This window comes from Bactrocera latifrons, unplaced genomic scaffold, assembly GCF_001853355.1.
Source record: "Bactrocera latifrons isolate USDA-ARS-PBARC rearing strain unplaced genomic scaffold, ASM185335v1 scaffold_107, whole genome shotgun sequence".
Taxonomy (NCBI): domain Eukaryota; kingdom Metazoa; phylum Arthropoda; class Insecta; order Diptera; family Tephritidae; genus Bactrocera; species Bactrocera latifrons.
In genome coordinates, this window is record NW_017534486.1 from 736,356 (window position 1) to 751,995 (window position 15,640).

At 38.7% G+C, this 15,640-nt stretch overlaps 2 protein-coding genes across 2 annotated transcripts; one reads left to right on the forward strand and one right to left on the reverse strand.

Annotated features, from left to right (window-relative positions):
* Positions 1-797: 797 nt before the first annotated feature.
* On the forward strand, positions 798-9,883 carry LOC108970398. The gene is made up of 5 exons (XM_018935739.1): positions 798-845; positions 5,489-6,201; positions 6,289-7,042; positions 7,104-7,312; positions 9,436-9,883. Exons 2-5 carry the CDS (start codon positions 5,510-5,512, stop codon positions 9,881-9,883), a joined length of 2,103 nt encoding a protein of 700 aa, XP_018791284.1. The 5' UTR covers positions 798-845; positions 5,489-5,509.
* A 330-nt stretch (positions 9,884-10,213) lies between these two features.
* LOC108970578 (alkaline phosphatase 4) lies at positions 10,214-14,342 on the reverse strand. Its single transcript, XM_018936045.1, has 4 exons — positions 13,904-14,342; positions 13,025-13,833; positions 12,791-12,969; positions 10,214-10,432 (listed from the first exon to the last, which is right to left on the reverse strand). Exons 1-4 carry the CDS (start codon positions 14,315-14,317, stop codon positions 10,311-10,313), a joined length of 1,524 nt encoding a protein of 507 aa, XP_018791590.1. The 5' UTR covers positions 14,318-14,342; the 3' UTR covers positions 10,214-10,310.
* Positions 14,343-15,640: the final 1,298 nt, after the last annotated feature.

Genomic DNA, 15,640 nt, shown 5'->3' on the forward strand with positions numbered 1-15,640 from the left:
ACTTGTTGCTTTCATGTTTTAATCCCGAATTCAATGGATTTCGGGGCCGTCTGCAAGTCCAGTCGGAATGTCTGGTGGAGAGCTTACCACTGCAGAGGGCGGTGCCGGGCATGCGCAAAGCGAACGACTCAAGCCGCTGCAATGATAGTGGGTGACCAACGTCGCTGGGTGGTGGGGGTGGTTGAGTGATTTATGCTCACAATGCGTCGGGGGATGATGTAGAGCAATGCTACAGCGGCAGGCGGTTGCTTGCTTGGTAAATCAACGATCCAATCATCCCTGTCGTATGGGTAGGGGTGTTGCGGATTGCTCGGCATGCCTTCACTGACGCATCGGTAGCGTGCGAGTGAGATGGCGCGTTTGAGTGCCGTTAAGCGCGCATCACGCTTGTGTGTTTGGTTGAAAGTTGGTTGGCTTTATGCGTGTCCTTGGAGTTGGGAGGTTGTGGTGGGTGCGTCTGTTGGTTGGTTGACTCGCTCGCTGGCTGGCTGCCTGCCTTTCTTTGTTGGCTTTTGTTGTTCTCAAACTCAATTTGACACATTGCGACAGGTGACCCAAACGTACGCAATATTTGGTGGCAATCAGTTTACTTTGATGGACGCTCGCATGCGGTACTACTAACTAACGGCGCGATAAAGCAGTGCAAAAGTTTCTTGAGTACTAAAAAATATATTATATTTGAGAAAGCTGCTGTTGGGAAAAGTTTTTTTTTTTTTTTTGCCTCTGAAACTGAACACTGATTTCAATTTTAAGTGTTTGCTGCTAAGTTTTGAAAACCAGCAGCAATTCGTGGTGTAATGGCGTTGAGTGCGATTTCGGAGTGAGAATATCTTGCATTCAAAAAAGTATGTTATAAAATAAGTTACGAAGAAAAGTGCTTCTTTCGAAAATAATGGTGATGTTATAAAGTTAATGAAGGAAATATAGTTAAAAAAAAAAGTTATGATTTGACAACAATATAAATTTGGATAGAACTGAACTGTCATTGGGAATTTTGTGTTAATGATAAAAAAAAGAGGATCGACCATTTTTATAACTTTTTTGTAAGGCGACTTTTGGTTTCTTCTACCAATTTAGTTTTGCCTCACGACAGAGAATAAAATTGACTATAAGCCAATGCAAGGACTTGCTCAAACTCTTAATTAAAAAGTTGTAAAAGTTGAAACATTACTAATTTGCAACAAAGAAAATTCTAAAAAAATTGTATTTGCTGTAGTCTGGATTATCCATATGTCCTTTCTTATAGATATCTATAAATTGAGTAGAGAAGAAATACTTTTATTTAAATGTTTTCTTACGTATAAAAATTGTTGAATAAATTTTTCAGCAGTTTCATTTAAAAGTGTTGAAATATTTTGAAAACTATTACGTTTTTCGAAACTAAAACTAGTCGTTAATTTATGCACCAAAAGTTTCTACAAAAAATATGGTCAATTGATAAAGATTGATAAAAGAAGATAGTTTTCTCAATTTTATGAAAGACCCCATTTCAAATAACCAATTTTGAAACTATAATTGGGAAAAAAATTATTGATTAAAATTATATTCCCATTTGGTGGAAAATGTTTGTCAAGGACACATTTTACATGGAGACTGCTTCCCCCACAAAACGACCGTATTATCTTAAGAGGTTACATAGGTTTCCTCGGCTAACAGACAGCCTTTTTTCAAAATTTTTTTCGCATATAAAAAATAAAATATTTGCTAAGGAGAATATTATAGTTTTGTTTACATAACGGTTGTTTGTAAGTCCTAAAACTAAAAGAGTCAGATATAGGGTTATATATACCAAAGTGATCAGGGTGACGAGTAGAGTTGGATGTCTGTCTGTCCGTCCGTCCGTCCGTCTGTGCAAGCTGTAACTGCAGTAAAAATTGAGATATCATGAGAAACTGAGAAACTTGGTACACGTATTTCTTGGCTCCATAAGAAGGTTAAGTTCGAAGATGGACAAAATCGGCCCACTGCCACGCCCACAAAATGGCGGAAACCGAAAACCTATAAAGTGTCATAACTAAGCTATAAATAAAGATATTAAAGTGAAATTTGGCAAAAAGTATCGCATTAGGGAGGGGCATATTTGGCCGTAATTTTTTGGAAAAGTGGGCGTGGCCCCGCCCCCTACTAAGTTTTTTGTACATATCTCGGAAACTACTATAGCTATGTCAACCAAACTCTATAGAGTCGTTTCCTTTAGGCATTTCCATATACAGTTCAAAAAGGGAAGAAATCGGATAATAACCACGCCCACCTCCCATACACTAAAAGTGCGTTAACCGACTAACAGAAAATGTCAGAAACACTAAATTTTACAGAAGAAATGGCAGAAGGAAGCTGCACCCAGGATTTTTTTAAAAATTGAAAATGGGAATGGCGCCGCCCTCTTACAGACCGAAAACCATATCTCAGGAACTACTCGACCGACTTCAATGAAATTCGGTATATAATATTTTCTTAACACCCTGATGATATGTACGAAATCGGTTCACAACCACGACTTCTTCCAATATAACGCTATTTTGAATTCCATATGATGCTTTCTCTGTAAAAAATATACGTTAGGAAAGAATGATGATAGCGGAATAAAACTTTACACAAATACGGTATTTGAGCTGAGGTATCCCTTGTGGAAAAATTGTCGTGATCGGATTATAACTTTTCAACACATTTAAAATAAATGAAAATACAATTCAATACTCAAAGTACACAAATTGATCTAGTCTAATTAATTTACAGCAAAAGAAAAAAATATGTAAATGATGGATAATGAAATCTCGATTATCACTTTATCATGCGAGAGTATAAAATGTTCGGTAACACCCGAACTTAGGCCTTCCTTACTTGTTTATTATTACTATTAACAAAGAAATTCTGCAATTTAAAAAAAAAAAACAAGTTTTTTAAACTCTGTTATTCCGACTCCATTTCCGGTGACCCCAGGATAACTACTTATAAAATCATCTAAAGTGAAAAAATTACGCTTTTTAGTTAAAAACCTTAACTAAGAATTTGGACGAAGAAAAATTGAAGATAGGAGTTTTTCCAGACATTTTTACAAAAAAATTCAAATTTCGCAAAAAATTTTTTTTTTTTTTCAAATAGTTGTAATCGAAATAAAAATCCTTCGCCCAAGTCTTAAGATTTGATCTCAAAGATCTGTGTAAAATTTCATAACGATCGGGTTGAGCAGTTCACGAGACATCTTGCCAACAGACCACAAAAACACAGTTTCGAGAAAAAAGCGTTTATAGCCGGCGCACTTAGCCTAGCCAGCCTCGAACGCACAAGTTCTCAACGCTGTATCTTCGAAACTATTACTGAGATAAATTTGAAAATTAGGACAATATTCTGGAGGTGTTGTAGAATTATAAGACAATGAAAAATACGAATTTTTGAAACTCATAAACCCATGTTTACCTTAAATTACTAATGCTTTGAATTAGGACAGGAATATATGGGCGCCTTCTCTACAACCAGAGATATTTTATGGAAACTCGTTATTCCTTACAAGAACTTGATTTTGATCGGTCAGTTTGTGTGGCAGTTATATTCAATAATGACACAATCTTAATAATTTCTTCGCAGCTTGCACCGTTGCCTTAATCGTTCCGATCGTTTAGTTTGTATGAAAGCTCGATGCAATAGTGGTCCCGTCGCAACCGCCAAAAATGAGGAGAGAAAAGGACGTGGACAAAACTTCAATTCAATAACTGAGGGACTAGTTCGCCTATATACAGACATAGAAATTAGTGTGAAGTTTTTGAAAAATCAATCTTTTTGCAGCATTACACCAAAAAACTGAAAAACATAGTGATTCCATTCTTTAAATGAGAATGGTCTCTTTAAAAACAGTTTCTACTCTCAAAGACAGAGTTTTGAAGACATCTAGTTTCAATTTGGATAAAAAATTTTTAATTTTCTTAAATCTTCCAATTATTTTCTACGAAAAACTCTCGAAAAAAAGAGCCAAAATCGATACTTTTTCAAATCGCCGCCATTTTGTCAAATTTCACACAAAAAAAAAAAAAAAAACAAAAAAAGCTTCCATAGCGGACTTAGCAACTTTTCTACAGATTAATAATATTTTTCAAGTTTTTGTGTTAGATCAAATTTAACTCATTTTGTATTAGTCATAATTTCAACATCAAAAAATAACAATTCGCGAAAATCCGTGATTTCGGAGACTCAGCTCGTTATGCTGATCATTTAGGTATATCTATCTATAACTTCGTAACAATTTACCTTAATCTAAAATAGCTCTGATAACCTCTAGAGATAATATTAGTCCACAAAAAATTAATTAGCATATTCAGTTTTATTACATGATATTGCATGGACTATAGTTATACTATATAATTTTAAGTTTTGTTAAGCCAAAAATCAGAATATTCTTCTTTCAAGAAATGAGATGTCGTCGTTAGCGTTTACACAGTTGAAACTTGAAATTCCAGATTTTCCTCTATATCGTCCGTAGATCATGGATAAGGATAGCGTGCATCAGTCTTTATTTAGTACTCCAATTACTAGTTAGAGTTTTTCCTTGATTCTTTATCTTGTTATGAGGAGCTAGCTGAATTCCGATATCAAAAAAGAAGTTGAGATATCGCAAGCAAACTACCTACTGTTTAATAATTGATTAGGTAAGCTTAAGTTAGATTAATCAATTTTTTGGTCCTTTACGAAACCAGATGGAGTTGAGTTGGCAGGTTCAAAAGGAGTAGTCATCCAACAGAATCTGCGGCCTCACTGTCGATACCTCCTCCAGTGTATCATACCGTGGGGACCCCAGATGCTTACAGTGTAGTCTTGTCAATGCGGAACAATTGCATAACGACTGCATTGTTTCACTAGTAGCCTGCTCTAAACATTTCCTGCAGTCTTCTCGATCCGGCAGTCCTATAATGTGAGCGTGTATTTTAGAATAACCGTCGAAAGGACTTAAAGTCTTTTACTTACATATTATACAATCTACTTGTAAGTTGATTAACTTTTATCGTATGATTTTTTACTCATTTCATTCCATTCCTTAATGCATCTTTTCTCAGAAGCAATAGATTTTAATACGATTCCGAAACTCATCCAAGTGCTGACAGTATAACGTCAGGTGTGTCTTGAAGTTTTCTAATTTTTGAGGATCTGTCATTTCTGGTATACTTCATATGAAGAAGTTCTTAATTGTTCATGCAACCTACCACATGATATTATTGATGTTTATTTTGTTTTGATTGTCATTATTTTTCAGTCCCAGAATTTGCGAATGGTACTCCAAATTAATTACTTTTTTATAATTTAGCCAGACTTTTACTTACAATGACTGTAGGTCCTCAAACAATATTCGCTAGAAATATAAATTTATCCGTTACATTGTAACGACGGACGATTTTGACAACGCTTCTAGGATCCTTCATAAGCTTCTTGCACTTGGTTACAAATACCTTCGGCTCACAGTTTTAAAGTCAACATCTTGTTAATCTCTCCCTAAACGTAGCTGAGCAAAGAAAAACGAAAAATGTTGAACGAACAATATACAGAATGCAAAGTTCTGCCCAACATCAATGAAACATTTCCCCAATTCGGTCGATCAATTGCCACACTGCTCTCGCCACTTGACTTATCGCTGCGCGCTGCCAATCTAATACCGATTACGCCACCCTCAACACCCTCACCGCCGCGAAAGCGTCAAAGATTAATGTCAGACGAGAATTACCTTTGGCGACCGCACGCCATGGGAACAAATCAACAAACGCCGTTAACACCGTTGCTATCATCAACTGGCAGACCCTCATCCACACACACAGCCAAGGAAGTTAGTGCTGGTAGCAATTACCTAGCTCAACTACCGTTAGCGTACGACTGTCGTCACGACGAATATCCGATGCCACACACAACATCGTCTAACAGATATAAAAACAATTTACACGTTATGAGGAGTAGCTTTGAAGAAATTCCAGAAAGTCAAGCAACCACAATACCAACCATACCACATGAAGCAAGATTAGAGCAGCACGGACCACAGCAACAACCGAATGAACTGCAGCGGTCGCCACAACAAAGCCCATTGCCCATTATTTGCGTGGACGATGAAACGATTGTCTTAACCGAGGATGAGGAAGAAACACTTGTCAGTTCACACGATTACAACGAAGAAATCGACGACGAAGACGACGAAGACGATGACGAAGATGAAGAAGCTGCGGTTATGCTGACGAACAGGATGGCTGATTTCAGAGCAACAACAACAGTGTACGCGGATGCCAGCAGTAATGAAAGTCAGAATCGTTGCGCGAGGGAAAGCATTGATAATGAGGATATGGAGCCGGCAGATGACGAAGAGGTGTATGTCGATATACTGAGCAACGACGACGACGACGACTTAAATCCGCTCAATAGCGCCAATTTCACACAGCGTCTGCAGTGTCAAGAGCTGGAGGAGGAGATTGCAAAGTCCGGCAAAGCTTTGACACGCAACAAACTCGTCTATGACAATGAGGAGTTACATCATCGTGCCATCGACGGTTTGGCGAAGTTATTCGAAAAAGATTTTCAAGTACCTCATGTGGAGAAGACGCAAGATAGTAATTTACTGACTAGAAAACCAACAAATACCGTATTGACAGCAATAAATGAGGCGAACTTCAGTGAACCCAATACAGCGGTACATGTGGAAAAGTCACCAGCGAAAGCTAATAGTTTTGGACGACCACATCAGCAACGTTCGCATAAATCGGAGCGAAAACGCATGAAGCTGCGTAAGCATCATCAGACGCTCGATGAGGAGACCATCAGTCCCGTCTCCGGCACCATTATACGAAAGTTACGCGACGACGAAGAGTTGGTGGTGCGCAAAGGTGACATTGATCCGGCTTTCAATGTGGTCGAAATCACCGAAGAAGCTAAGGCGATTTTGGCCAGCATCGACAACAAAATTGGCGATTACTTATGCCAGCTGTGCCGTACGCTGTACGATGATGCATTCCAGCTAGCGCAACACCGTTGTCCACGCATCGTACACATCGAGTACAAGTGTTCTGAGTGCGAAAAGGTGGGTGGAGCGAGCGGCAGTCAGTTGTTAGGCAAACAATTTATTTATTATTTTTCCTTAGGTCTTCAATTGTCCCGCTAATTTGGCTTCACATCGTCGTTGGCATAAGCCGAAGTCGGAGTTAATGGCGAGCAGCGGACAGGGTAAGAAGCGACACTTGAACGAACCAGCAGCAGCGGCGGCTGGTATGCGGTATGAGAAGATGAATCTCGCGGACGAAGGGGCGGAGGGGGTCTATCCTTGTACACAGTGCGGCAAGCATTTCCGACGGTAAGTGAAATTAAAATTTAAGTTTGGAATTTTCTTGATTAAAATTATGATTTAAACAAGAAAAAAGTTAACATCGTCTGCACCGAACCATTATACCCTTCACTAGTATGTGTTTTATAGTAGAAAATGGTGTAAAAAATGTTTAGTATAATTTTTATCGGTAAACAAGATATGTATTCAGAAATAATAGTATTACCTTGCATAATAATTTAGAAGGACTTTCAAAGAATAGCTTGACAAATACAAAAGTTTCATCGTTCAGTATGTATGGCAACTATAAGCTAACATTTTCCAAAACAAACAATATCTTTGAAGATTGTAGCGATGCCTCAGGTAATAATCTCTACTAAATTTCTTGAAGATACCTCTTCAAATGAAAAAAATTTCCATACAAGTACTTGATTCCGATATATGCTGTAGTGGTCCGATATCAGCGGTTCAAACAGATGTGTAAGATACAAAGTTAAAGAAATGTAACCAAAAAGGGTCTGTAAGCAAATGGATCTGAGTAAAATTGATTTACCATCGTGGGCAAAAAATACTGAGATTTTTTAGTTTAAAATTGCGCGCGAAATCTCATTCATCGAAATTTATTTTTCTAAGTTGGTATGACTGTCAGTTATATCTATACCAAATGCCACGTCAAAATAATGATTGGTGTTTAGTTTAAGCTTGTCTTTCTGTATACATATAGTACATTCGGAGATTTTTACGATGAGTAAAATTATTCAACCAAGAAGAAATCAAATTTTTGATGCCGAAACGTTCAGAATATTCGAAAAGGTTTTCGGTGACAATTGTTTGTCGCGAGCACTTGTTTTTGACAGGTTCAAATTATTCAAAGAGGGTCGGGAACGCGTTCACGACAAACCACGTGCAGGACGGTCAATAAAATAAAGGAATTGCTGCTTGAGAATCGACGAATTACAGACAAAGAATTTACTGGCATCATTGAAATTCGAAAGGATTAGTGAAAATCATTTTGAAAGATAATTTGGTTCTAAGAAAAGTGAAAGCTCGATTGGTTCCCAAATCACTAAATTTTTTCGAAAAAACCTAGTTGTGTTAACGTCTGTGAAACAGTGCTTTTCTGCTATCAGGATGATCATGAAACGTATTATAACTGGTGATAAGTCTTGGATCTATGCTCCTGACCCGGAAACGGACGTTCAATCGGCCACAATCGGTTCAAAAGACCACGTGAAAGCGGGTCAAAAATCAAAGTTATGTTGACAGTTTTCTTTGATTAAAGAGCTTTGGTGCACTCAAAATTCCTTTGGACCAACCATACTGTCAACAAGGAATATTATTTGAGTGTTATTCTACATTTGCGAGAAGCTATTAGAAGGTTGCCGGAATTATGGGCCGACAACCCTTTGTTTTCGCTCCACCTCTAATGCACCGTCGCATACTGCGACAATATGCATTATTATACCACAACCACCGTATTCGTCTGATTTAGCTCCGTGTAACTTCTCGCTACTCAGCAAACTCGATAGATCGCTTCGGGGAAACCGCTTTGAGTCAATTGAAGACATTATATGTGAATCGCTACCCGCATTGAAGACTAATCCGGAAAATGACCTTAACAACTTTTCCGAGAATTGGTAAAACCGTTTTCACAAGAATTTTAGTTCCAATAGAGATTACTTTGATGGGACGACATAGAATTTTAGGAATAATTTAAGAATTTTGAAACTCAAAGTTTTACTATTTTTTGTGCACTAGGTAACCGTCTATGCTTTTAAGTAATACTTGTAGCAGAGATGTGAAGGTTTCATACCAAAAATTGTTAGGTCGGACCTGTTTGGGGTTAAAGTCTGTCTTCACGAATTTTTGTAAATTTTCGTTCCGCAGACTTTCTGTAATAGATATCTGAGATCATAAGAAAAAATGTGAGAGAATTTAGAGGAGAAATCTAACGTTATTATGGTGGTCAACAGTAATAAAAATAGATAAATTCGGTCAAACCACTTCATACAGAGGTAGATATGTAGATTTCTAATAAAGAAGAAATATTTTCACATAAAAATACCAATAATGAAACTATATTAGCATTCTGCTAAAAAGCACTTCCAAATATTTGTCTTTATGTTTTGAAACTCATATTTACTATATTACAGCCATGCTTATCTGAAGAAACATCAAGCTTCCCATCAGATATTGGAGAATCTCAAATCGTTGGACATCTTCAAAAACTCCAACTCAATTGCAAACCCAGTGTTTCCACATCCAATGCAGCAAACGAAAAACCATTTCCCCTTCACCAACGCGACGGCTGCAGTACCAGCACCACGCGCACCACACACACAGGCATCACAGCATTTTGGCGTCGCCCATCCACACACGATCAAACCTTATCCGCAACGTTTCAATCCATTTCCCTTTCCCGCCTTCGATCAACGACGTTTCTACTCACTGGGTGAATTGTATCTCTCGCAGCACTTGGATCACTCTTCCGCTTTCCAGTATGTGCAGGCGAATCATTTGCGTAATCTAACTGCTGCAGCGGGTGCCTTCACGCCACGCCCACCACATGTACCGCCGCCCACCGCCTTAATTGCAAAATGACCCAACATTGTGCGTCCTGTGCCGCGCATCGCACTCGGTACCACTGTAACGACAACAACAACGCTGAGTAGAGAATTGTCACAGTTGCCGACGGCAGCGGCCGGACCACCGCCGAATGGTTTGAATGCGGTGCCGCGGCATTTCAGCTGGCTACCCGCCGCAACAACAACCCGGGAAACGACAACGACAGGCACGGCAGCTGTAGCGGTACCCTTAACGGCATACGATGGTAATATTTAGAGGTATTGCGTAAGTGTTAAATAATGTGCAAAAGTTTTAGATAGTTTTGAATTTTAGATTTTTTCCTTAGCTAAATAAAATATATATGCAAACACACATATGTACTCATACGAGTATTTATTGTAATGATCATTGATTTTTCCGATTTAATAAAAACTGCTAATATGTATATCTGTATATACACCAGTTATCTATGTCTTTGTTCGGCATCGGAGTTTGGCTTGAAATGACCCATTTGTAACGCATAAGATAAGACATACGACATGTAAGTTTCCTCGTGAACGCCATGTAACAGGTAAGACCGTGGTCCTATAACGGAGACAAGAATAATGTAACTATATGTAGCTCAGATATTTTTTACATCGGAAGAAAACGCTTAAATTGTAATATAGTTCTGTCCATAATATAGTTAAAAACATTTTAAACATGATTCCATAAAGGGGGGTGTATATCCCAATAAGTATGTTATTGAATTCCCCACATATCTCAAAACTGTATCATCATACTCTATTCCAAAAGCTCTCTTTACAAATAGAAAAGGGACATAGTGCCATTGTTAGGTTAGGTTAGTCCTTTATGAGGACATAGAAAAGAAGAAAGAGCGATTCTACAGTACCTTTTCTTGCTATCTTATCAGCTTTACAGTTTCCTGCGATTCCGCTGTGGCCTGGCAACCAAACCAGTCTTATCTCAAAGACACTCGATGCTATTGATAGCGAGGTTAGGCACTAATTAGGTCCTCAATATAGGTATTAGACAGTAATAAATTTAAGGATATTAAATGCAGCTTAAACTGATATTCGAACGATTCATCATCCCATCTTTATAATTGGGAAGGAGAGAGCTATGGATCAAGAAAGGAGCATTCCTTAAATCAATCTAAAGTATATTTACTTGGAAGTGGAAGGAAAGAACTCATCACTCACTTAAATCTGTAGATGCTCTGCCGACTTAGTGAAGACATGAAAAAAAAAAATGGTCAGAATACCTTCTGGTTAGGAATTATTACATACAGAGTCACAGCCACAATTAAGGAGTAGGGTAAATAGCATTCTGTCGCATATTAATTATATAAAGAGCAAGAGGTACACCACGATAGTTCCACAGTTCAGTTCGATAGATTTCGGGCTTAAGTCTCAGATACACGTCAATCGCCGATTGTTGAGGAAAATGTATACTAATCTGCTTCAACATGTAGTAGGAGGGCTGGGTTACGGACTTTTAATAAATATATATAATATAATACTTTTTGTAATCCGTTTGTGCCTCTTTCATACTCATTAATATTTTATGTAAAATAAAAATCAAAGAAATGCGCTGGTAAGGCTACAAGTATGAGAAACCATTATTCCAGTGATAAGCGCCTTCAATTTATGACCCATGCGTTTAAAAAGGAAGCAAGGACGCCCATACATCCAATGGAAAGACCTAGTGCATATGGATCTGCCAGCACATGGATGTAAAACTGGCGTGGCCTCGCAAAGGATAAAGATAACTGGTGAAGTTTCGTGTTCTCGACCCAGACCAAAGCTCAATTGTATTGCCAAAGAAGAGGGAAATGATTTTATATGAAAACCAAATTTAATTTTGAAGACAGAAGTTATTTTCATGAACTTTAATGAGATTTCTTTTAAGACACAAATCGATTTATAGATCCATATAACTGCTTGGTCTGTTTTCAGTTTTGCATCAACCTATTTCATTTTCAGTACCAAATTCTTGAATTACCGTTCGTCCTTTCATTCTAATTCTTTGTTATGATTATTATACCAAAGATACGTAATATTTTTGGTGTTAAAGTACCGCCATAATCAAGGGAGTTGGATAAGTTAGCGAAATAAGTGAAGGTTAGTAAGCCGGGCTGCCGTTTCATCATAAGGAGAGCTTAGGGTCGGTAGTCCGAAACAAATTACCATAAATGTTGAGCTATATGGAACTGTATTGCCCAGAAGTGTCTTGGAAAGCAGGGTAGCAGTGAAAAGTGTTGCCAGAACCAAGCAACTTCACTTCTCCTGTGCCAAGCCACAAAGGCATTGAGGGCAAGGAAATAGTGTACGTCTAAAAACCGAAAACGTAATCAACATTGGGAAACCCATGCATTGTCTATACGTCGTTCTCGACAGAAGCAGGGCAAAGAAAGTCAAAACCCGATGGAACGAACTACCCGGCAGCAAAACTGCAAAAATCTTGTACAAAATGCTAGATCGAAAGTACATACAATTCTTTTTGGTACTTGATAGAAGAGTTTGTGGAAACATGATCGGAATACTAACTGATCACTGTCTGGTGGCGACACACGCCCGCAGAATGGCGTTGACAAATCGAAAAGACTGCAGGAAATGTCTAAAGCAGGAGCTCTGGTGAACTTGGCCCGCGTTGGCAAAACTACAATGTAAGCATCTGAGGTGCCCGTGGTATAATGGTATAATACATTGGATGAGATATCGATAGTCAGGCCACAGAGTTTGTTAAAATTCACAAATTCGCGTCAGCGCAGGCATCCAAAAACTGAACTCCATCTGATATCGCAAAATAAAAAATGGTATATGCGTGACTCTTTGGCCTGTCAAATTAACTTAACCTAATCTATATGAAACTGTCCGAAAACTAAATCAAACATCATCACCTTACATTGAACAAGAGTCGTATGTCTTCTATAGACCATACCTTTTGCATAAACCACAGCTTCCGTGGCCATATTGGACAAACTTTGCTCTATAGGTGTGTTTTCGTTATTCCCAAAGTCAATTACATTAGCCGTAGCATCTGTTTCAGCGCTACTTTCGACTGCATTACGCACATAATTGCCGTTGGTGAAGAGCACCAGAACTAGCGTTTCACTTCCACTAGCAAAAATAAAAATTATAAAAAGCAAAGAAAGTACTTTCACAAATTGTTCACCTAGTTTTATCCAACGTCTGCTGCACAACATCATTCAATTGCAAGAGAGTGCCCATTTGCTTATCTACACTCGCTGTGGACTCGACGCCACTCTCCACAACCAGCAGATATCTCTTATTTTTACGTTTTAAGACGTTTAAACTTTTCGTTATCATTGCCGACAATTGCGGTACGCGGCGCCTACGTGCATCCACTTCATTGGTGTGTTGTAAGTTGTTGTTTGCGAAAATACCCATGACATAGTCGACCTTAGTACCATTCAACTCGCGCAAGTCGTCACTATTCAACAAGACGGCGAAGTCGCGCTTCAACTTCACATTTAACAATTGCCAATCGCTTATGATATTACGTTTGTCCTGCGAATTGCAAGTTGTCTCATCGACTGGATCCCAAACCGTGTTCGGCACATTCGAGACGAGCGTCTGTCGTCCGCCACCCATAATCACGTTCACATTTCGACCGCACGCACTCTTGATCAGTTGTTGCGCCACGTCAATGCAACCGGCCGCACTAGCTGCTAACGGCAATGCCGCATCACATTCCCAAGCGGTGTTCGGTGTACGTGCATATAGCGCCGCCATGCTGGCGCCGGTGACACGTCGTGTCGTCACGAACCCGGTACGTAGTCCAACCTCCTGCGCTTGCTCTACTAAGCTCTTCACGTGATGACTGACATTTGACGCAGCAGCGCAGTCGCGAAACAACACCCCGGAGTCGAGTCCACCGACACGAAAGTTGGAACGCACACCATTGAAAATGGCGCTGGCCACGGTGAATGGATCGCAGAGATCGGTGTTGCTGCAACTATTCTAAAAATGTAGAGTTATCTCTTTACTACGCACAATAACAAACAAAAAAAAAAATTATTTGACACGGAACCTTCAATCTGCCGAGATGTGGAAATCGCTCCCAACTCAACGCTGGCTGTGGCTTGGTTCGATTCGCCAGCAATGCACGCGCTGCGGCCATTGTCTCCGTATCAATGCCACTCGTCACGAAGATGATCGCATTTTCCGCTAGCTGCTTATGTAAGTCCCTTTTCAACGCCAACTGTAGCTCTTCAATTGCTTCGTCGTACCATAACTGCTGTTCCGGCGGCAGTTTGTCCTTCCAATAGGGTATGTCTTCTATACTGGATACCTCAGTGGCCACCTCATAACTCATTAGAAAACTGATGCATGTCACTGTCACTATCATTGAGAGGAGTAAAGCACTGGCTAAGCTGAAAATCCGCACAGTGTTGAGTCTTAAAGGACTAACTTTTGTTGGCTCCGTTTTAGTATCTGATTCCATGTTTCGTTATGTTGGTCTGAACTCATTCGCGATGGAAGACACTATGCCGTTCTAAATCTGTTCGTAGTGAACGGGTCGCGGCTTGCTACTTCTTGGTTTTATGATCTTTTGCTATCTTACTTCGCCCAATCAGCGAAAGATAAACTTAATGACATGTTCATTATTTGTGTATTTATTGTTATTATTGCTTGTTGGAGATTTAGTATTGTGGAATCATCACTGAAAGATTAACTATGCCAGAACTAAATTATTTTCTGAACTTTATTCATGCTGAAATCATATCGTAACGCATTACCGTCTTTGGAATACTTTATGGTAGTGAGAGCATTCGACTAGATTTAATTCCAAAGACTAGAGTCTAAATCCAACCCTTAAAAAATATTTAAAGTGTTAAACGGATGGTTCGCCCCGAGATTTTTTCGGATTTCTTCTAGCTAATGAACATACATATGTTGTAAGGAATGTGCTGGAATAACCGTTCGCTGAGACAGAGAATAGGGTGGATGCGGAAACAATTCGATGCTGAGCATCCCAAAATACTAATGGTATAACTTTGCTCGTCATCTTTTATTTACTTCCAAGCTTTCGAGTCGGTTCATCATATGCAGGTTTGAAATGATGGAGCCAAGTTTCATCCATTGTCACACATATTGATGCGAAAATTCGATTTTGTTGCGAAAGCACAAAAAGCTTCAAACTCTCCTCAGAATCATCAATTCGCGGTTGTTTTTGATGGACTTTGTGCAAACCAAAATATTTATTTAAAATATAAAACGCAGCCTTGTTATTTTCAGATATCTCAAACAACTCCACTGTATGGTCATCCGAAATTATTTTGGTGACTTTTTTAATGTTTTCGTTGCTAATGGAATCTTTAGGGCGTCCACTGTCTTACCCTCGTTCAAACTTACCACCATTTTGCGGTGGTTGATTTCTCTTATGCAGAGTCCAACAAATCTTGATCAATCCAAACTTTGGCTTCAACAGTATTTTTCCACCAAAAAGCTATGCTTAATTAATACACGAAATTCCTTTTGATCCATTTGTTGTAAAGTAATACAGGTGCTTCACTCAAAATGCTATATCTCAAAACCTCGGGTAGAATTTGCACACGAGGTAAAATTTGTACACCTATCTTTTAAGAATAAATACTAAAATCGAAAAATCATATGGATTTAATATCAGAAGTACCCAAATATACTACCACCATATCTATAAGACCACGAATGGTGCAGCCCACCTATAAGTAAGGTACGTATATATCATATGCATATATATCTTATAAACATCCCTATATCATTTCAATTGTTATCTAATTGAATA